General features: G+C 42.2%; 1 protein-coding gene across 1 annotated transcript in view; it reads left to right on the top strand.

Moving 5' to 3' along the window:
• The window catches only part of myo15ab (myosin XVAb), a 61456-nt gene that overhangs the window by 30840 nt on the left and 7608 nt on the right, over positions 1 to 23008 (top strand). Inside the window, exons 37-63 of the mRNA XM_061678914.1 lie at positions 817 to 945; positions 1043 to 1149; positions 2395 to 2573; positions 4260 to 4332; positions 4442 to 4633; positions 4981 to 5063; positions 5137 to 5210; positions 9774 to 9876; positions 9952 to 10305; positions 11785 to 11913; positions 11982 to 12077; positions 12604 to 12664; positions 12775 to 12868; positions 13807 to 13924; positions 13997 to 14112; positions 14237 to 14296; positions 14701 to 14776; positions 14894 to 15009; positions 16005 to 16123; positions 16620 to 16873; positions 17791 to 17865; positions 19476 to 19681; positions 20678 to 20793; positions 21585 to 21654; positions 21794 to 21866; positions 22171 to 22244; positions 22382 to 22464. Coding sequence (XP_061534898.1) covers positions 817 to 945; positions 1043 to 1149; positions 2395 to 2573; positions 4260 to 4332; positions 4442 to 4633; positions 4981 to 5063; positions 5137 to 5210; positions 9774 to 9876; positions 9952 to 10305; positions 11785 to 11913; positions 11982 to 12077; positions 12604 to 12664; positions 12775 to 12868; positions 13807 to 13924; positions 13997 to 14112; positions 14237 to 14296; positions 14701 to 14776; positions 14894 to 15009; positions 16005 to 16123; positions 16620 to 16873; positions 17791 to 17865; positions 19476 to 19681; positions 20678 to 20793; positions 21585 to 21654; positions 21794 to 21866; positions 22171 to 22244; positions 22382 to 22464 — 3230 coding nt within the window. The remainder of the gene's footprint in view (positions 1 to 816; positions 946 to 1042; positions 1150 to 2394; positions 2574 to 4259; positions 4333 to 4441; positions 4634 to 4980; positions 5064 to 5136; positions 5211 to 9773; positions 9877 to 9951; positions 10306 to 11784; positions 11914 to 11981; positions 12078 to 12603; positions 12665 to 12774; positions 12869 to 13806; positions 13925 to 13996; positions 14113 to 14236; positions 14297 to 14700; positions 14777 to 14893; positions 15010 to 16004; positions 16124 to 16619; positions 16874 to 17790; positions 17866 to 19475; positions 19682 to 20677; positions 20794 to 21584; positions 21655 to 21793; positions 21867 to 22170; positions 22245 to 22381; positions 22465 to 23008) is intronic.

The following is a 23008-nucleotide window of genomic DNA, read 5'->3' as shown; positions in this document are numbered from 1 at the left end:
ACTTACTGACCTAACTAACCAACCAGCTAACTACCTTAACTTACTCACTCACTCAATCACAAAGAAGTTTTCACATGCCAACAACCGCCTCCCTTGTAATCAACTAACCAATGTGTATTAAAACTAACAGTTTATGAACAATGTGCACATACATTAATTAATATCAAAAGACATAAAGAGATGCTCACACTACATTTAGCAGAAAGCTCATTTCCATCTGTTGTCCAAATATCGGGCGGCACAGTGGCCGACAGGTTAGCACATCTGCCTCACAGTTCTGAGGAACGGGCTTCAAATCCCGGCCCCGCCTGTGTGGAGTTTGCATGTTCTCCCCGTGCCTGCGTGGGTTTTCTCTGGGCACTCCAGTTTGCTCCCACATCCCAAAAACTTGCATGGTAGGTTCATTGAAGACTCTAAATCGCCCTAGGTGTGAATGTGTGCGTGGATGGCTGTTTGGTTCTTGGTGCCCTGCGATTTGCTGGCAACCAGTTCAGGGTGTAGCCCGCCTCCTGCCCGATGATAGCTGGGATAGGCCCCAGCATGCCCGCGAACCCAATGAGAATAAGCAGAACAGAAGATGAATGAATGGATGAATGTCCAAATATCTAAACAACAACCCGACAAACTGACTAACTAGTTTGATGTAACCGTGCTAACTCACTGACCACCACCTACTTAACTAACCAATCAACTATATAACTAACAACCAACTAGGTAGTGTTTATGGAACTGTGCTCACTGATTACTTACCTAACCAACCATAACGACTAACAACCAACGAACTTGTTTTTACGTAATGCACTATCTCTGTGTCAGATTCTTCGCTTCATGGGTGACCCGGAGCTGAACGGGGCTCAGGAGAACCTCTTTGGGAATTACATCATCCAGAGAGGGCTTGGCAACGCCGAGCTCCGAGACGAGATCTTGGCTCAAGTGGCCAATCAGGTACAGACAGTGTGCGCTTAACTTGAAATTACGTCATCATATAATGTGGAGCTCAATCTTGTAAGTCACATTGTGCTCTTTGTTTGTTCTCTTGCAGGTGTGGAGGAATCCCAACATGCTGAATTGTGAGCGTGGTTGGCTCTTCTTGTCCTCATGTTTGTCTGCCTTCCTGCCTTCCCCAAGTCTGGCCAAGTACCTGCTCAAGTAAGTTCATCACGACAACTACTAGAAAGGCATTTGGTAGAGAGCAGACCAAAGCCAAACAATACCTTGCTTTGACATGCCAACCCACCAACGAATTTCATTCAATTTGTTTCAGTAATTGTGTTAACAAAGTGACCAACAATCAGCTAACTAGTTTTACCTAACTACCAACCAACCATACAGACAACCAATTAGCCAGCTTACTAACTATTTAGTGTTAACAAAACCACACTAACTCACCACCTATGCAGTTAGTTAGTTAGTTAGTTGGTCAATTATATTGGGTTGATTAGTTCATTATAAACTATCCATCCATCCAGCCATCCATCCATCCATCCATTTTCTTTACCGCTTATCCTCACAAGGGTCGCGGGCTGCTGGAGCCCATCCCAGCTATCTTCTGGCGGGAGGCGGGGTACACCCTGAACCGGTCACCAGCCAATCGCATGGCACATAGAAACAATCAAGCAGTCGCACTCACATTCAAACCTACGTCCAAATTTAGAGTCTTCAATCAATCTACCACAGATGTTTTTGGGATGTCGGTGGAAACCGGAGTGGCCAGAGAAAACCCACCCAGGCACGGGGAGAACATGCAAACTCCACACAGGCGGAGCCGGGATTTGAACCCCGGTTCCCAGAACTGTGAGGCAGATGTGCTAACCAGTTGATCACCGTGCCAGCATGTGTATATATATATATATATATATATATAGTCTTTCGTACACCGACTGATTGTTATTTCTAATTAACTTAAATAATACAAATTACTAGATCATAATCATGCTAACTGACCCCTAACTAACTAACTAACTAACTAGTTTTACATACAGTAACTGTGATAATGAACAAACTTACCACATAAGTATATCAAACATACAACAACTCAACTAATTAACAATTAACTAACTAACTATTGTTTACAATATCACATTGCTAAAACTCACCACTTATTATTGTCAGATATATGGTTGGTTGACCAGTTTATAACAAACTAATTAGTTCATAGAAAACTAATCACCCAACCATACAACGAACCAATAACTATAGTTTATGTATTCATGCTAACTGACCACCAAACCAACGGTCTAACATCAAACCAATAAAGTTAATAGTTTCAACAGTAATTGTGTTAACTGACCACCTAACTAACTAACAAATGAAGCGCCTAATTAACCGAATGTTAATTAATTCAGATTTAATGTGTTGTTTGTTTTTCAAATGAGTTGTGTGTGCCTTTCCCAGGTTTGTGTCAGACTATGGGCCCGAGGGCTATGACTCTGTGTGTCAGCACGCTCTACTGCAGGGCATGCAGCGGCGCAGCGGCGGGCCCGAGTACACGCGCACCTACCCGCCATGTCTGCTGGAGTGGACCGCCAACCGCAAGAGAGCACACACCCTACTCCACGTGCACTGCTGTGATGGTACTTGCCCACAAAACGGGACCATTTACTACTGTTGTGGGAGCATTTGTAACACACACAAAAGAACCACATCTACTCTATATACAGTCTGTGTCACGACTGCATAAACACGCAAATGAGTTGAACCCCAAAGCAAACACCACAACCAGGCATTCCGGTTTCCTCCCACATCCCAAAAACATGCGTGGTAGGTTGATTGAAGACTCTAAATTGCCCGTAGGTGTGAATGGTTGTTTGTTTCTATGTGACCTGTGATTGTCTGGCGACCGGTTCAGGGTGTGCCCCGCTTTTCGCCCGATGATAGGCGGGATAGGCTCCAGCAGCCCGCGACCCTTGTGAGCATAAGCAGTAAAGAAAATGGATGGATAAAGATGCAGGCAAGCATGAGAATGCAAACAACAAAAAGCACCGCAACAAAAGGTCGACGTGGAAAACAAAGTAACCAAAAGAACAAACTAAAAGTCTTGGACGGAGTATCACGGGAGGAAGTTAGAGTACAAGAGGATTAACAAAATTTCAAAAACCTACACAAGGCTGAGTAAGAAAACAGAAAACCCATAAATACTTACCAAAATGCAGAAGACCAGAGGTACTACTTGCAGAAGAACATGAAACACTAGAATGCACGAGATACTAACAAAGTAGGCAAATGACGACGAAATGAACAATAACTCAGCAACTTCTTCCGGCCCCCCCTGCCACTGATGTTGATGGCTGGCAGGTGCGACACAGGAGTCTCTGCCCACCAATCACCTCTAAGAAACTGCAACCCAAAGAAATAACAACCAGTAGAGGACAAAACAAAACAGGATGTGACAATATACGCATTGGAGAGGAATAATTTTCCCCAAAACATTGTGTGCTATATGGACAAAGGTATTGTCAAACTCATTAATTAGTCATGTGTCACAATTTACAGTACACTCACATTGAGATCATGCACCCTACTGTTAACAGTCTTAAATTGTATATACGGTATCTAGGATTCATCTTTTTGTTACACACAATAGAGGTCTGTTTGTTAGTTTGATTTGACGTTTAGTTGTATGGTCAGTATGTACAAACTAGTTGAGTGGTTTGTCTGGCTGGTGGGTTGGTTAGTTATTTGGTTTGCATGTTTGCAAAGTAGCTCCTTTTTTTGGTTGGGTAATTAGTTGTTAGGTGGACATCGAGCACAATTATGTTAAGGAGTTGGTTTGATCAGTTAGGTGGTTTCATCAGTTAGTTAGTTCATTACTTAGTTAGTTCGTTAGTTAGTATCTTAGTTGTTATAGTTAGTTCACAAGCATAATTACAGTACAGTAATTGTTCTAGACAGTAAGTTGGATGACTGGTTAGCACATCTGCCTCACAGTTCTGATGATCCGGGTTCAAATCCAGCTTCGCCTGTGTGGGGTTTGCATGTGCCTGCGTGAGTTTTCTCCGGATACTCCGGTTTCCTCCCACATCCCAAAAACATGTATGGTAGGTTGATAGAGGACTCTACATTGTCCATAGGTGTGAACGTCAGTGTGAATGGTTGTTTATTTATATGTGCTCTGCGACTGGCTGGTGACCAGTTCGGGGTGTACCCTGCCTCTCACCCAAAGATGGCTGGGATAGGCTTCAGCACGCCCGTGACCCTTGTGTGGGTCAGCGGTATGGAAAATTAATTAATGAATAATTGTTCTACTTGTGTCCCTTCAGGTTTGTCTGTCCTGTGTCCTGTGCACTCTTGGACTACAGGGGAGAACATGGCCAAAGACATCTTGCATCACAGGTAAGAGACAAAATTATAGGTTGTTCAATAATTAGTCGAGAAGTTAACGTTAGTTAGTCGGAAATAATGTGTCATTTTATGCAAATGAACCTAGTATGCATGTCGTCAGGGGTGTGACGGAGGGCCGTCGAGGCTGGTCGGTGGTGCTTAAGGAGTCAGCACAGTGGGTGGAACTTGAGGGCTCGGACTATGTCTTGGACCTAATGTCAGACCTGGAGCTGCCCACCCAATTCCCCAAGAACAGCAGCTACTTCATTATCTCTTCACAGGAACCAGGACGCGTACGAGCCAATGCCAGCATGTAAAAGACACACACATACAGTACATATAAATGCATTAGACCAATTAGATTAGTTAGTTAGTTGGTTTGTTGTAGCTTTTTTATGTTTGAACTTTTTGTTCAATACATTTGAGGTTAGTTGATTGGATAGTTGGTTGGTTGGCTTGTTGGTTGGTTCATTTTTTGTTAGGTAGTCTGTTAGCACCAATACACAAAAGCTAGTTGGATGGTTGCATGGCACATTGATTAAGATGTCAAATGATCTTTTCTGACCATTTTTGTACAAAAACTGTTGAATTTTAGGTCTACTTTTTGTTATTTTACATGAATTGAGAAAAGTCTCTATCATGACTCATTTGTTTGTGTAGAAGTCTGCTGGGTGGCTGCTTTGACGGCAATGACGACGCCCTATCGTCGGCCCACATCGCCCACGATCACTTCGCTAGCCAGGGTGAGTGTTTAAACACCCACACACTCATACACAGGTGTGGTATGTTTGATGGAAGCAGATGTCATCTCCTCAGACCTGGAGCCTCATCGAGGGATGGATCGCTATTTGGACAGCCTGTTTGACTCTGTGCTGTCCGACGAGAGCACGGTGAGTTACTTTTTCTGTCTGGCATTTGAGATGGCTGGATTTCTCATTAATATTTGATATGTAAATAAGCTTTGCTCCGATTAGATCACTGCTATTCTTAATTTAAATATGGTCCTTGGTGATATCACGGCGTCTCGTGGCTTGTGGCAGAGAAGCATTCAAAGTGACCCCATGGATCCTTCGATGGGATCTTACAATCATTGTGAAGCAGAATTCACCAAGCGTTCGTTAGATTGTTGTACGACTAGTAGGGAACATGAGCTGAAATGGGAGGTGGGTGAAAATAAAAAGAGAGGGGGATATATTTAGGTTAGTCTCGTCCTCTGCTCCCATTCACTTAAACATAAAATTCATTGCTCGCGTGCATCTTGGTGACAATGACGGCAGGCTTCGCTATTTCATCCACAGTTATATTATAAATTATAGTTAAGTATTGTTGTAAACACAACATACTGTAGGTATACTTTACAGACTTTATTTGTTTGGCTCGGTGTGCGCCTATGACCCGCCCGCCTAAAACCCGGAAATATTGTGTTGCTGTTCAGCTGAGTTGAGTTGGTGGGTACTTGAATAATTACGATTTATCGACATCACAAACACATGCAAATCTGGTCCGGTCATTTTGCAAACCTAATGCCGTTTATTGTATTTTGCATTCAATCGACAAACTGCATATAGTATGTCAAACTTATACTATGTCACAGACTCATTTTGACCTATGTTATTACAAGATTACAAGGTATTTTTATTTTTAATTCTTCAATACAGAGGATTGAAATTCCGGTACTCAAGGGCCCGCGGTTCTACAAATAATAACATCAATATAAAAGCTAAATAAACTATAGTATATACAGTATTAAAAGTATTAATTTAATGTGCAAATATCATAGGTCAGGTAATGTGTGCAACATAGTCAAGTTCAGAAAACCAAGGCAAATAAGACATTTATAAATTACAAAATCCCAATGCTGTTAAAGTGGCTGGTGCGACCCTGAGTCTGGTCTGAGGGGGCAAAGCGGGCAGAGAGGTCAGATTCCTGACAGCCTGATGAATAAAACTGTCTTTAAGTCGGCTAGTCCTGGCCCGCAGACTCTGCAGTCTCCTGCCTGATGGCAGCAGACTGAAGAGGCTGTGTGACAGATGGGTGGCATCCCACTATGCGGAGGGCTATGCGGGTGAGGCGGGTGCTGTAAATGTCCTGCAGCGAGGGAAGAGAGGTTCCGATGATCTTCTCAGCTGCCCTCACTATGCGATGGAGAGGCTTGCAGCAGGATGCGGTGCAGGCTCCGTACCACACAGGGATGCAGTTGGTCAAGATGCTCTCAATGGTCCCTCTGTAGAACGACCACATGATGGGGGTCGGTGCTCTGGCTCTTCTCATCTTGCGCAGGAATTAGATATGCTGGTGAGCTTTCCTGGCCAACGATGAGGTGTTGCTGGTCCAGGAGAGGTCCTCGGTGATGTGCACTCCCAGGAACTTGGTGCTGCGCACCCTCTCCACCGCAGCACCGTTGATGATCAGGGAAGCATGCTGGGAGTGCGCTCTCCTTAAGTACACTACAATATCCTTGTTTGTTTCCACGTTAGGGAGAGATTGTTGTCCATGCACCACCCGGCCAGGCGGTTCACCTCACTCCTGTAGTCTGTCTCATCCCCGTTGCTCATGAGAACCACCACAGTTGTGTCGTCTGGAAACTTGATGAAGAGGTTGGAGCTCCATGTCGGTGTGCAGTCATAGGTCAGCAGGGTGAAGAGGAGGGGGTTCAACACATAACCTTGAGGGGACCCGTGTTCAGAGTGATGGTGCTGGATGTGTTGCTGCCGACCCGTACTGCCTGCGGTCTCCCTGTCAGAAAGTCCAACAGCCAGTTGCACATCTAAGTGTTGAGCTCCAGCTGGTCCAGTTTGTAGATCAGTTGTTTAGGGATGATGGTATTGAATGCTGAGCTGAAGTCTATGAACAGCATTCTGACACATGAGGTCTTAGAGTCCAGGTGTGTGAGGGAAGAGTGGGGGGCCGTGGAGACGGCGTCATCAGTTGACAGGTTGGACCGAGATGCAAACGGTAGGAAAAAAAATTAGATTTTGATGGAAGGGCACCTTTAAAGACTTAGTTATTTTGAAAACACAATACTCAAAGACGCAAAGATGCTTAATCGGCTTCAAAACTCAACACTCAAGACAATCAGACGCTAAGGACACTTAGCTTCAAAATCCAAACTGGAACTACACTGTGGCATTTCACTCGCCATTGGATGTAGTTGACAGGAATTAGCGTGTATCAGATGTGTCGGACAGAGCTCTGTTGTCCGATTACGTTACCCAGTTACGGTAACTGGCACAAGCACCAGATGGCCACTGTGATTTCATTGGTTCGGGCAACGGTGGCAGTGGATCCGCTTACCAGTTGGGAACTGACACTCTCCTGATTAAGGCCGGACGCACACACACTACTACTATGTGCTTTGATATATATACACAGTTGTTAGTTAGTTTTTGTTTGTTTAATTGATTGATTGATTGATTGATTGATTGATTTTTATGTTTATTACCTTGGTGACACACAAACTAGTTGGTTGGTTGTTAACTTTGTTAATTAGTTGGGTGGTTACGAATACGTGGATCTTAAACAAACACAATGAATCTAAGTGTCCACAGAAGCGTTTTCAGCATCCACAAAGTCCACAAGGCCAGTGTAAATTCCCAACAGTACATTTCTACATACAGCACTTCCATTTTAGCGTCTTTCATTATTTATGGCCCCAGTGCTTTCCAAAGCTTTCCCTCAAGTACATCCGACCATGTTTTATTCACCGCGCTGTGTTCAGAGACCACGGCAATACATTCATAGGATTTGGCCTCCAGTGAGCGCTCTCACCCCGATCTGTGCCCATCTACTTCACAACTATACTGCTATTGATTTGAAATTATGCCTAACCAATGGTGGTCAAGTCATGTTCAATTTCAGTGACCTGCTAGCTTTCTTGGCCCATTCTTTCATGTAAAGCAAGAACAGAATTGATTTTCAAATACACCTGGCGTTTGGTTACCCATGTACTTACTCATAAACTACCGACCCATGAATACCTATTCATTTGTCCGACCTACTAATCTACTTTACTGGTTACCTACACTAGAGTCTCCTCCAAAATTATTGGAACAGCAAGGTCAATTCCTTTGTTTTTGTTGGATACTGAAGACATTTGGGTTTCAGATCAAATGATGAGAGAAAAGTTCAGAATTCCAGCTTTTATTTCATGGTATTTACATCTAGATGTGTTAAACAACTCAGGACCCTTTTGTTTGAGGCCACCCACTTTTCAAGTGAGCAAACGTATTGGAACAGACATGATGAAATTAACTGTGAAATTAACTATGAATAAAATTTAGTTTTTGGTGGCATAACCCTTACCTGCAATAATTGCATCAAGCTTGCGACACATTGACTTCTCCAGACTGTTGCATTCTTCATTTGAAATGCTTTTCCAGGCCTTTACTGCAGCCTCTTTCAGTTCTTGTTTGTTTCTAGGGGGGTTTCCCTTCAGTCTCCTCTTCAGGAGGAGACTAAATGCATGCTCTATGGGGTTAAGGTCCGGTGATTGACTTGGCCGGTCTTAGAGCTTCCACTTTTTCCCCTGATGAAGTCCTTTGTTGTGTTGGCAGTGTGTTTTGGGTCATTGTCTTCTTGTCCCGATTAGTCTGGATGCATTTTTCTGTAAATTGCCTGACAAAATGGTTTTGTAGACTTCAAAATTCATTCAGCTGCTACCATCATGAGTTACATCATCAATAAAGACTAGTGAGCCCGTTCCAGAAGCAGCCATGCAAGCCCAAGCCATGACATTACCTCCACTATGTTTCAGAGATGAGGCTGACTGGTTAGCACATCCGCCTCATAGTTCTGAGGTTCCGGGTTCAAATCCAGCCTTGCATGTTCTCCCCGTGCCGTCTGGGTTTTCTCTGGGTACTCTGCTTTCCTCCCACATCCCAAAAACATGCATGGTAGGTTAATTGAGGACTCTATATTGCCCGTAGGTGTGAATGTGAGTGCGAATGGTTGTTTGTTTATATGTGCTTTGCGATTCGCTAGTGACCAGTTCAGGGTTTACCCCACCTCTCACCCGAAGATAGCTGGAATAGGCTCCAGCACGCCCGCGACCCTATTGAGGATAAGCGGTACGGAAAATGAATAAATCAATGAATAATGTATTGCTTATTTATTTATTTATTGGTACATTTTGTATCTTACATTTATTTATATTTTAGTTTTATCTGTATTTTTCTTTTCATATTTTTGTGTATGTTTTTCACACAGAACTAAATTTTCTGGACTGTAACCAATGTTGTCACATCACATTTTTTTATTTTATTTTATTCGCATTTTTCACATATTTTTCCTCACTGGGCAGGAACAACACAACTACAAAAGTGACTGTTTTTTGTTTTTGTTTTATAGTAGTTTTTAGAATTAGTTTTAGTTTTTTTTTTTTTTTATTCTATATTTTTCTTCACTTAGCAGGGACAACATAACTGACTGTAACCAATGTTTGTGGATCCTGATAGGAAGTGGATCCAGCTGTGGTGCTCTCCAGCAGGTTGAAGGGCCGTGGAGGAGTCGGCTGGCAGGACCAAGGACCTTCGGGCGGCCCACCGCCTCCACCTGGCGGTCAGACCCCCTCAAAAAACACCACACACACACAATGGAAACCGTGCGTGACACAAATGTTTGGGTGTCCTGCAGCTGTACGAGTCCTGCCCGTGGGAGGTGTGATGTCACTTCCTGTTGCCACCGTGGCCCCCGTGACAGACGCCCTGTCGATCGCCCAGACCTCTCCCATCTTGAGCCCTCCCACCAGCACCCTACTCCAGCACCCTCCAAGCCCATACGCCACCGACATTGCCCCAAGTCCCTATGCCAACATCCCGCCCAGCCCGTATGCCAACTTCACACCGTCTCCCTATGCCATCGTGGGCCTGGCATCTGGTCCTTACCCTCCGACGTCGGAGCCTGAGCTGGACCCTCAGACAGGCGACGCCCAAATCAACAGGAGCAGATCCACCTCGCCGCCACAGGCTAATGAACAGGTTGCTGCATCGAGACACTGAAAGAGTAGTCGCCTTGAAAACATAACACTCAAAGACACTCAGATCCCAAGCTGCCCTAAAAAATCTGCACTAAAAGACACCTAGTCATCTTGAAAACGTAAGACACAAAGACAGTTTGATGCTAGGTCGCCTTCAAAAGTCAGCACTCAAAGACAGTCAAAGATGCTTTCCTCCTTAAAAAGTCAACACTCAAAGACACTTTGTGACCTTACAAAAATTAATACTGAGACGCTTAGTTGCCTTAAAAAGTCAGGACTCAAAAATCCTCAAAGATGTCTTATCACCATAAAAACGCAACATTTAAAAACACACAGTCGTCTTAGACCACTTAACACTCAAAGACACTCAGTTGCTGAGTTACTTTAAAAAGTCAACACTCAGATACTTGGTCGCCTTGAAAACATAACACTCAGAGACAGATGTTTAGTCAACTTAAAAAGTTAACATTCAAAGACACTTTGTTGTCTTGACAATCTAACACCCAAAGACACTCAGATGCTTTGTTGCCTTAGAAAGTCAATGCTTAAAAAGGCTGAGTAGTACTCAAAACTCAACATTCAAAGATACTCAAAGATAGTCACCTTAAACACTCACACTTAAAAACATTCAAAGATGCTGAATCACCTGAAAAACCAGACTCTCAAAGATGCTTATTAACCTCAAAAACAACACTCAAACCAGCTGAGCCGCCTAAAAAATTCACCACTTAAATCAAAGATGCTTAGTTGCCTATGAAACTTCACAGTCAAAGACTCTCAGGCACTTAGTCTCATTTATCGAAGACACTCAAAGACACTTAGTCATCTTCAAAGGTCAACACTCAAAGATTCTTAGTCACCTTAAAAACCCACCAGACTTACCTGCTTTAAAATCCATCCATTTTCTGAGCCGCTTCTCCTCACTCGGGTCGCGAGCGTGCTGGAGCCTACCCCAGGTATCATCGGCCAGGTACACCCTGAACTGGTTGCCAGCCAATCGCAGGGCACATACAAACAAACAACCATTCGCACTCACAGTCACACCTACGGGCAATTTAGAGTCTCCAATGCATGCATGTTTTTGGGATGTGGGAGGAATCCGGAGTGCCCGGAGAAAACCCACGCAGGCACGGGGAGAACATGCAAACTCCACACAGGCGGGCCCGGGAATTGAACCCGGGTCCTCAGAACTGTGAGGCTGACGCTCTAACCAGTCGGCAACCGTGCCGCCGCTTTAAAATCCCAACACTCAAATATTTTTCGTCTTCTTTTAGACAACACTCAAACACTTGTTAAATGTTCTGCTCTCCCTCAAAAATCTATTATTTATGTTTTTTATATTTTCATTCTCTGTACAGCTTATCCTCACGATTACGGGTTAACATTACATTGATTCTAATACAATATGGCACATTTTCTTTTTCATATTGCTATTTTTGCAACAATCGAGAAACTAAAAAGTTGCTTCTGATAGTTTTAATCATGTAATATTTGCAATAATGAGCCAATGAAATGTTATGCTGCTCAGGCTGTGTCTCGTGATAATAAAAAGGAAAGCGGTCCTCGGAGGAGAGCTCCTGGAATTCCCATCAACAAGGACAAACCCACCCAAAATTTTGGTAAGACACAAGTTGACGCCTGAAGTCTGTTCTTAAATTTGAAATAACTTTTGTGCGCGCGTGTGTAGCCCCAGTGCCAATGTCTCCTGCCCCCCCTGCTGGCGAAGGGGTGAAGTACTCGGCTCAGACTTCTGAGCAGATTGTGCCCAGTCAGGATATTCAAGGTAAAAAAAACATTTAAGCGAGAAATATTTGTACATAGACTTTAAAAGTATTGTTTAAATATTAGTAGTAGTAACTAGTAACTATCATTTTTAACAATAGTTAATTAAAAATGTAGGTATTAAATCCAATGGCGGCATGATGGGCGACTGGTTAGCGCATTCACCTCACAGTTCTGAGGACCCGGGTTCAAATTTGGCCTCGCCTTTGTGGAGTTTGCATGTTCTCCCAGTGCCTGCGTGGGTTTTCTCCGGGTACTCTGGTTTCCTCCCACATCCCAAAACATGCATGGTAGGTTAATTGAAGATTCTAAATTGCCCGTAGGTGTGAATGTGAGTGCGAATGGTTGTTTGTTTATATGTGCCCTGCGATTGGTTGGCAACTAGTTCAGGTTGTACCCCGCCTATTGCCTGAAGATAGCTGGGATAGGCTCCAGCATAACCGCGACCCTCATGAGAATAAGCGGTGTAGAAAATGGATGGATGGATTAAATCCACTGCGTTGTGACTGTTGTTTATTTTTCTCAAGAAATTATTAGGCGGTACAACTCTCCACCTCCCTTGGTGGAGCCACTGCCACCTGAAAAAAGGTGACAACATTATCATTATCTTTTTTGTTGTTGTCGTCATTATTATAGTGTAACAATGACATAAGGATGTGCAGTTACAATGTCGTGTTTGTGGTGTATTTATCATTTAGGAGACCAGAGGGTAAATTTAAGAAGAAGCAAACGCCTCGTGATGAAGCTTTGCAGATCTTAAAACCGCAGATGGACAACCCTCCTGCTCCACAGGTGTGAATACACACACACACACGCACACACACACACGCACAAATGCACGCACACACGCCCGCGCGCACACCGATACTGACACACACTCAAAATTCAACACTCGAAACACTTACCGGTAGTTGCCTTAAAAACTCAATTAGTCGCCTTGAAAACGTAACACTCAAAGTCACTCAAAGATGCTTCGTTGCCTTCAAAACTCAACATCTCAAGACACTCAAACACACTAATTTCCCTTCAAAACATCGAGATGATTACTCGCCTTGAAAACTCAACACTAAAAGACAGACACTCAAAGACACTTAGTCGCCTTGAAAACTCAACACCGAATGACACTTAGGGCTCTATTTTGGTGACTGGCGCAAATCCAATGTAACTGCCAGGAGGATGGCTGGACCCGGTTTTGGGCATTTCGTGGATCGGCATACCCCCAGTGCATTTAAAAGTGGGATGTCTGCGCTGGTCTGGGCGTGTTCACAGCCGACTTCGATCCAATCCCAACCAAAGCAGGTTCACTCATCCCCATTAAACGCAGCGTAACTAGTCTTGATATGTAGAAGAAAACTTAGCGATCCATTCGTGACCGGAGCATTGAACGTTACCAGTGTACCCATATTAAATACAGAATGAGCTGGTAAAAAAAACCCGCTGGCACCTTAAATATGTTCGCAGACCTCTTTGATCTCGATCCCGTCCAACGATCGTTCATTTCCACCACCACCCCTTTCACCTTAAAAATGCAGGCAACACTCAAAAGTGCTTAGACAAATTCGAAACTCAGCGCAGACTTCTTTAGACAAAGATAAAACACACTTTAAAAGCGGCTGTTAAAGATGTTTAGTCATATTACAAGCTCAACACTCAAAGACTCTCAAAGGTGCTTAAGTGTCAGAATAAGTGAACCACTGCCACCTGAAACCATGACAACAATGTACGTTTAGCCCAAGCATCCCCTGGTCCCCCCGCCCTCTGCATCTGCCATGAAGGAGAGCACCTTCCAGCCTACCAAGAACACAAAGAGGAAAGCTCCTCATCGTCCGGTGCCGGTACCTCCACCAGGTCCTGACACCCCCAACCCCACCCTAAAGTTTCAACATACAAGAGCGTGACTCATATTCATGTTTGACGTAGTTTCTCGAGAGCTTCCAGTGGAAACGGAGAGAATCCAGACCAAACTGCACCAGAGGACCAACCAGGAACACTACACCTACACCAACGTTCCCTGGAAACTCTACCTTAGGAAAGAGGTGCATGCACACGCACGATGTTTTGTTACTCTTTGATAAAAGCATGGATACAATTTCTGTAACACAATACAGGCAAAATATCGTGATGACATCTTATGGGGTATTGTGATTCTCTGTTTTGCAGGTGTTCTATCCCAAGGACAGCTTCAATAATCCGCTGGTGTTGGACCTCATTTTCAAACAGGTGACGCACTCAAAGACACGCAAAGAGGCTTAGTCAACTTAATAACACCACACTCAAAGACTTAAAGCTACTTAGTCACCTTAAAAACTCTACATTCCAAGATGCTAAGTTACCTTAAAAACTTAAAACTCCAAGACTGCTCCTTCTTTTGGAATAAAGCATCAAAAAAGCCAAAGAAAAAGCAAAACTACTGTGTACATTTCCTCCTGCTCGCTGAACTAACCATTGTGACATCTCACTAAATATACTCTTGATTTTTGACTAAGCTCATCAAACGATCTCCAAATATTGTTTTATACGCTTCTTCCGGGTCTCCTTTTTCCCCCTGGTGTGTCGTCACTGCTTTATCGCCAACGAGGTGGCAGATGAAAGGCGGCGTGCTTAATTTGTGCGCTCCTCCGCAGATCATCAACGACACCCTGTCAGAGGCGTGCGTCCGCATCCGCCGGGATGAAAGGCAGCAGATGAAAGCTCTCTTTGGTAGTCCCTCTCTTCTTCCCACGCACATTTTACACACACTTACTAAAATGACACACTTGTGACACTTTCACTGTGTGTTTGTGTGTGTGTGTGTGTGTGTGTGTGTGTGACTCACAGATGAACATGGGGTGCAGCAGAACACCGATCCGGTACAGGAACACGTGAAGAAAACCATCATCACGGCCGCTAGGGACACCTGGGAAATCTACTTCTCCCGACTCTTCCCGGCATCAGTGAGGGTCCCTTTAAGTCAGGAAAAGATTGTAATTTAAAAATATATATCATATACCTGACAGATATTAATTAAAAATGAATAGGATTCCTGCTACAGACCGGTTTGAGGGTTGGTTAAAAATAGCAGTTGCTCGACTGCTGAATACAAATTTGACGATGTACTGATTGGAATCCAGCTATCGGCAGTTGCACTACATGAATTTATTTGAGTAGTGTCTGCCAAATATCCTTTAAAAATGACTTGGGTTTTTGCCGTAGAACAGTTTAAAGGTTGGTTGAAAATTAAGGCTGCTCTAGCGCCGAATCGAAACCTAGGCTGCACTGATTAGACACACTTTTTCAAAATGTGAGGGCCAAATATAATTTATAAATCACGAGGGTTCTAGCTATAGACTGGTTTAGTTTGGTTAAAAATTTTAACTACTTGAGCGCTGAATAGAAACTAGACACTGTACTGAATAGATATACACGTTTTCAAAGTAAAACAGCAAGATATTCTATCAAAGTCACTGGGGTTCTAGCTGTAGAATGGTTTAAAGTTCGGTTAAAAATCATGGCTGCTCCAGTGCGGAATAGAAACAAGGCGCTTTACTGAATAGACGCACTCTTTTTCAAAGCGTGTCGGCCAGAAATAATTTCAAAATCACTAGGATTCTAGGTAGAACGCTTTAATGTTTGGTTGAAAATTGTGGCTGAATAAACGCATGCTTTTTCGAAGTGTGTCTGCCATATATCATTTCAGATTTCCAAGGATTCTTGCTATAGAACCATTTAATATTTGGTTGAAAATCACGGGTGCTCGAATGCCGAATAGAAACTGGACGGTGTACTGATTGGACTAAAGCGAATTCTGATTTAAACACTCACTCACTCCTATGGTGTTCCGCAATGGAAAAGTGGATAGGCCTGCAGTCGTTGAGGGTTAATTCCCCTAATTTGTTGTGTATGTGCATGCGGCGTGTGTGTTTGTGTGTGTGCGTGTGTGTCTGTGCAGGGTAGCGTGGGAACAGGAGTGCAGGTGTTGTCGGTGTCACAAGGCGGCATCAAGCTGTTAAAGACGGTGAAAAGCAGCGCCACAGCTCCAGACTACTTCAGAGTCCTGAGAGCATACACGTATGGATCCTACTGCTTTTACCAAAATATGATTTATTTACTTAACTCAAGATCAAACTTTTTTTTTTTGTTTTCTTTTTTTTTTTAAATAGCGGTACCCAAAAGGCACTTTGATATCTGCTCGTGGCACCTTCCACGATGCATTTTTTGTTATAAACAGTCCTTGACTCCCCCTTCTGACACCAAAATTTGATTCCCCAATGTTTTTAACTAAAAAAAACAAGCACTTAATTGTAATCACCTCTCTTAAGGCTGACGGGGTTGGAGGATGCTCAATCCCTGTCCCTCAGCAGCAGACAAATCACTTGTGGAATCCCACTTCTAACACCAAATGTTGATGCCCAATTTGTTTTACCCTAAAAACAATCAATTTAATACACCTTTTTTAAGGTTGATCAAGGTTGAAGGATGCACAATCTCTCTCATTGATTGACAAATCACTTGCGGAATTCCTCTTCTGACACCAAATTGTTACTCACAAGTGTGACTGTCTCAGTTACGCAGACATCCTGTTTGTGACCATCCCCTCTGAGAACATGCTGGAATTCAACCTGAGCAACGAGAAGCTGATCCTGTTCTCGGCCAAGGCGCCGCAGGTGAAGCACCTGGTGGACACCTTTATCGGCGAGATTAAGAAGGATTCTGAGTATGTGATCGCGGAGCGCAACTTTGTCGCCAACCAGCGTGCCATGCTCAAGTTCCACAAGGGCGATGTCATCAGACTACAGGTGCTGGACGGCCTGGACAAAGGTGATTGGAAAAACATCCATTTGGATATGGGTTACTTTCATATAATAAGATCAGTAATGGTCAAGACACTAGTAAAACAAAAACAAAAAAATCGAATTTAGCAATTTTTTTATGCCGCCCTGGTTTTACTGTATATGGGTAAATGCTGTGAAACAGCCATGCTTAAAGTCCTATTTTTAAAAAGTTATTGTAGGCATTTATAGTAAAGCCAATCCTGACTGACAGACCAAATGGTGGTGGACCATTGAAATACACTTCACTTCTTCATCACGGTAAAGACATAAACACTTCATAAAACTCGTGTGAGTTACACAATTTTGTGTTGCCCTTCAAACTCTGTGGATATAAATGCAGAAATAATCCTAACTACTCATTAAACCCATTACACTCTTGTCCTTATACAATTGTTATAACGGTAAAGACATGCAATAGTTCCTCTGGTGTATTGCAACAAAATAATGAGGCTCTCTCGTGTGGCAATAACAATAAAGACAACTTCAGTGACAAGTGACCGTTTGTAAAAGAACCAAAAGAGGGACTCTTGCTGACACCAAGATGCATTTGTGTAAGTTTTCATGGAAAAAGCATCTTGAGCAATAGGAGAAAAATCCGACATATCCAAAAATGGAATTTGCATCTTCAGACAACATGGCGCAAATCATGAAACTTCATTTTGGACACCTAACAGTTCAGCCATTTTGGGATTACAATTTGAAAAATATTAATTCAGATTTGTTTTTCTTTTCTTAGAAACCATTACATCATTTGAACTGCCAATAATTCAAGTACTCGTATCAGTAAAATTGATTGATTTTCAAAAGGAAATTCAATGGCCCATGTCTTTACCGTTATTGATCAAATAATATGAAAATGACCTATATAAGTGAGAGTTTTTTTCGGTTGCGTGCGTACTACAGGTTACAGTTATGGCTGTGTGGTGAGGAAGAAGGTGGTTTTCTTGGAGGAGCTCAAGAAGGACACACAGGACTTTGGTGAGTGATGTAAACTTCTGACTTGTTTCTGTTCTTCAATCCAAACCTCCATCCATCCATTTATCTATACATCTACACATGTATCTATCCAACCTTACTGTTGTAGGTTCGTCCATCCATTTATACAGCCACCTGTTCATCTATTCCTCTCTCTATTATCCATCCATCAATGTGTCTGTGTATCCTGTCTTTTTATCTGTCCATCGTCACCCATCCATCCATCTAAATAACTGTTCATCCATTCATCCAACTTTTATTTCATCCATCAATCAAATTTTCCATCCATCCAACTGACAATCAATTGTCATCCGTCTAACTGTTCATCCATCTATCAACAATTCGTGCATTTATCCATCCAACTACCATTTAACAGTTCATCCATCCAACTGTTCATTCATCTATCCATCATCCATCTATCCAACTGGTCATCCATTTGTTTTGATTTGGTGATAACACAGAAAAGAGCACATTAGCACTTCCCAACAAAGAGTCAAATATCAGCACTGAGGATAACAACACAATTATGCCTGATTAAAAACTTACTTTTTAATTAAGGGGTCTTTTGAAAATAGTCAAGAAAATACTTGTTTTTAATTCCTTTGATTATTTGTTCCATTGCCCTGAGCTGTACAAAAAACTATTTTTACCCATAAGGCTTTTAAATCTGTAAGGGACAAAGTCAGTTGAACTGCCTCGAGTCGAATGTTGATGAGTCTTACAAGTGAAAAATAATTTTTTTTAAATTATATTATTATAGTTAAAAGTCATAGCTCTCCATCGCTAACCCAGTCCAGATTTTTACATTGATTAACTTTTGAGGATGACCCGAATGAGTTTGTTTTGCGCTGTCTGGAGTTTGTGCGGCGGCACGGTGGCCGACTGGTTAGAGCGTCAGCCTCACAGTTCTGAGAAGCGGGGTTCAATCCCCGGCCCCGCCCGTGTGGAGTTTGCATGTTCTCCCCGTGCCTGCGTGGGTTTTCTCCGGGCACTCCGGTTTCCTCCCACATCCCAAACACATGCATGAATTGGTGACTCTAAATTGCCCGTTGGTGTGAATGTGAATGTGAGTGTGAATGGTTGTTTGTTTCTATGTGCCCTGCAATTGGATGGCAATGATAGCCGATGCCCGATGATAGCTGGGATAGGCTCCAGCACGCCCGCGACCCTGGTGAGGAGAAGCGGCTCAGAAAATGGATGGGTGGATGGAGTTTGTGCTTTAAAATCTTAGAAAGGCCGGTGCACCAACAGATGGCAGCGTAATCAACGTGGCCGAGTGTTCATCCATCCAACTGAACTTTAAACCTCCAACCATGTATCCTTTATGCATTTACAATTGCTCAGCCATATATCCGTCCATTTATCATCATCCATCCAGTTTCATATTATCCATCATCCAGTCAACTGCTCATCTAGCCATCTGTCCGTATATCATCATCCATGTTAACTGGTCATCCATCCCACTGAAACTCATCCATCCATCCAACTGTCCATTCATCTTTTTTTTTTTTCAACTGTCCATTCATTCATCCATCTTCCCATGTTCCTTTCGTACCCTCTGCCCGTTTTCCTCACCTTTTATTTATTCATCCATCCATCTCCATATGTGACAGGTTGGAAGTTTGGCGCGGTGTTCGGTCGCTCTGGCGCCTTCCCATCCGAGTGTATCCATCCCATTGCTCCTCCTGACTTCCTGTCCCTGCCGTTGGACCGCAAGGCGGAGCCCCGAGGCGGCGCAGGCCAGTTTGCTGTGTCGTCGGCGGTGGCTGTGGCCGTGGCGTCCACCATGGCCGCATATGAGATAGACCAGACCATCCAAGTATGCGCCTCCTCCTTGTTGTGTGCCCATGTACAACCCTAAATGAAAAAGATATACTGTATGCCGCCATGGGTGCCGTACGTTGACCTAAATTGACTTTTGAATCTATTTATCTATATCTATATTTATATTATTTGGTTACCAGAATTTGCTGACTATGTGCCCATTACTATCAACGAATAGCGAGGTCAGCATTGCAAATGAGAATCTCCTCTCAGTTGCCTTATCCGGATGAATATAGGTTTAAGAGAAATGTTTTAAAACAAACAATGAATTTTCTCCAATGATTTCCATTTTTAGTAGTTACATTTTTATGAATCATTGAATATGAAAACCATTGGTAAATATCAGTCAATTGTAAACGTTAGTGCTGTTTATTCAGAAAACCTGTGTCGAAAGTACATGTCAGGGTCCGGTAATTATAGACAGATTCAATGTTTCTTATTAATATTTCAATAGTTATCATCACAGTAACAGTGTTACATACATTGGTAGCTGTAAACTACCAAAAAATAAATACAAACCTTCGGAAAAGAGCCTTCTCTCTTGACTTCAGAACCTTCTTTGGCACAAGAAGCTTTTCCCAACACTAGAACCTTCTCTCGAGAATAGGACCTTCTTTTGGGACTAGAACCTGCTCTTGGGACTAGAACCTTCTCTCAAAACAAGGACCGACTCTCTGGACTACAACCTCCCCTACAGCAACAGCCTTCTTTTGACACTAGAACCTTCTATCTGGAGTAGAACTTTCTTTTGGAACGAGAACCTTCTCGCCTTGGTTTGGTGCTTACCAATATCCCAAACATATAAAGAGTACAATAAACATTTGTAACAATCAGAGCAAAAGAGACTATTTTGTTGTTTGCTGTCTGTCTATTTCCTAAATTTACCGGTAGCCTATTAATGAATGAGAGGCATTAACTTTGTGCACTTTGTAAGTTGTCACTTTTTAAATAGTATGATTGACACCATGTCGGCCGTCTTTGCTTTGGTCAGAGGGTTTCTCTGGATGGCTTTAATGAAGAAATGGACGAGAGGACTTTGCTGGACAGTAAGTACGACATGCTGGAGTTTGCCAGGAAGTATTTCAGACAGGCTGCCACTGGGAGAGGGTGAGAAGCACACTGAACAACGCTGAGCACGCACGCACGTGCGCACACACGCCTTCATATATTTTTTTTATCATATTCTATAGTATATTTAATTTTTGATTATACATGGTGTTAGATCGTATTTTTATGATGTTTTGTATAGTTGGTATTTTATTACATTTAAATATATAATTTATTTACTTTTATTTCATTATAGTCTGTGATATATTTTATTCTTATTATATCTTGTGCTATATTTTGATTTATTATATTTCATGATATCATTTTTTAAAATATATTTTGTGTAATGTATTTTTACTATACTATTTTATTTTTTATATTTTATCAAATATAAATTACATCATATTTTGTATTTGTAATATATTTTAGAATCTATTTAAATTTATTAAATTTAGATTATTGTCTGTATCACATTGTATACTGTAGATTTTCTAATATTTTATGATTTGTGTTGTTGTTATTCGAATTTTTAATCTTTTCAGCTTTTTTCATTGTCCAGTGAAAAACACGTATCTCCATTCTCTACAATTTTTTAAAATACATTTTAATGAAAAAACAACTGAATTTTTAAATTATGTTTATTTGTAACTTGCACAATTTGCTTATCATTGGACAGCAACAAATTATGCTTATTTGTTTTACTGTGTCTTTTAATTTTATTGAAACATTCAAAAGAAACTGCTACAATCATGTTTTATTATATTGACTGATTATATGTCATTCCAGCAATTTATTGACATTTTCGTCATGAATAATAATGATAATAGTTAGTGTTGTAATACTGCTTTCAGGGACTCCCTGAAGAACAAGAGCAAGAGCCGAGACTCCAGGGAACCCGAGGAAATGATCAAGTTCTCTAAGGTGCCAAAATTACCTCATTGGTAACGTATTACAGTATATATTTACTCTATTGTGTCAACTTTTTATGCTCATGTGCCAACATTTTGGTGGTTAAAATGAACATTAAGCAATACATCTTGCGTCTTTGTGCTGTCTCCAGATTCCCCTGAGTGAGTCCCTCATAGAGTTCACGGATCCGGCCATGAACCGAGTGGCGGCGGACCTTTTCCTCTGTACGTTCTACACTCGTCTCCTCTAATTACATCTTAGAAAAATTACACTTCGACAAATTGTGTTAGACAGTTCCAATGCATCCGTAAAGTATTCAAAGTGTGTCACTTTTTCCACATTTGTATTATCTTACAGCCTTATTCCATTTTTTTTTTGTGGACAATTAATATAATCCATTTTGGAAAAAGGCTGGAACATAACAAAATGTGGAATACGTGATGTGCCGTGAATACTTTTTGGATTCACCGTACATATATTCTGATAATGTTGCGTAACGAATAATGTGTGTGTTTGTCGTTTGTGTAGCGGTGATGCGCTTCATGGGGGACTTGTCGTTAAAGGGGCTGACGGAGCAGGAAGTGGTCAGCACTTTCCTCAAGGTACATACACACTTACTGGACACTTCATTATGTACACCTGCACATACGGTATCTTAAGACGAAAGTTGTATGATATTGTACAAGCTTGGGTGTTGTGTGAACATCCATGACGTGTGTGCATGTGTGTGCGTGTGCAGTTGGTAGGAAAGTTCACCTTGATGAGGGACGAGGCCTACTGTCAGGTGGTCAAACAGGTCACAGCTAACACCAGCTCCAAACCGTGAGTCTCGCTACATTACACACCGTATATACGCTAGTTAAGGCAAGGTTGGGATTTTTGGCTTTGGGGGCAAATTTCAGGATGAAGCTAAATTGTACTATAACCTTTACAGGTGATCTTAATTTGACCTTCTGTAAACTTTTGAATGCATGTCCAACTGTTCAAAATTCACAGTGAGTGTTTGATCATGAAACTTTCCAAGGACATCGTTTTAAACGCCTTTCTGTGTCATTCTGTTAGGGGTGCAAAGTTTACTGGTACTACAAAAGAGCCAAGTACTACAAGAGAACGAAAATTAAATGATTCCATGTATTTTTAGTACCGGTACTTCTGCACTATTCCACAAAAAATGGTACTTGCTTCAAGCATTTTATTAGTCACTCCTGTAAAATGTGTAGGCCTATAGTATTTGTATGTGGAAAGACTGTTAGTTCGATAGTTAGAACTCTCAGTGTCATGAGGCACACATAGGCCGCAATTGCGGTTTCTGTAATCTTTAGGTTTTTACAGGAGTAGGTGATTGGCCCACTGCCCAACCCCAGCA

The sequence above is a fragment of the Phycodurus eques genome, chromosome 6 (genome assembly GCF_024500275.1).
Source record: "Phycodurus eques isolate BA_2022a chromosome 6, UOR_Pequ_1.1, whole genome shotgun sequence".
Lineage (NCBI taxonomy): Eukaryota > Metazoa > Chordata > Actinopteri > Syngnathiformes > Syngnathidae > Phycodurus > Phycodurus eques.
Note: the sequence above shows the minus strand (reverse complement) of the source record. Positions and strands in the feature narration are given on the sequence as shown.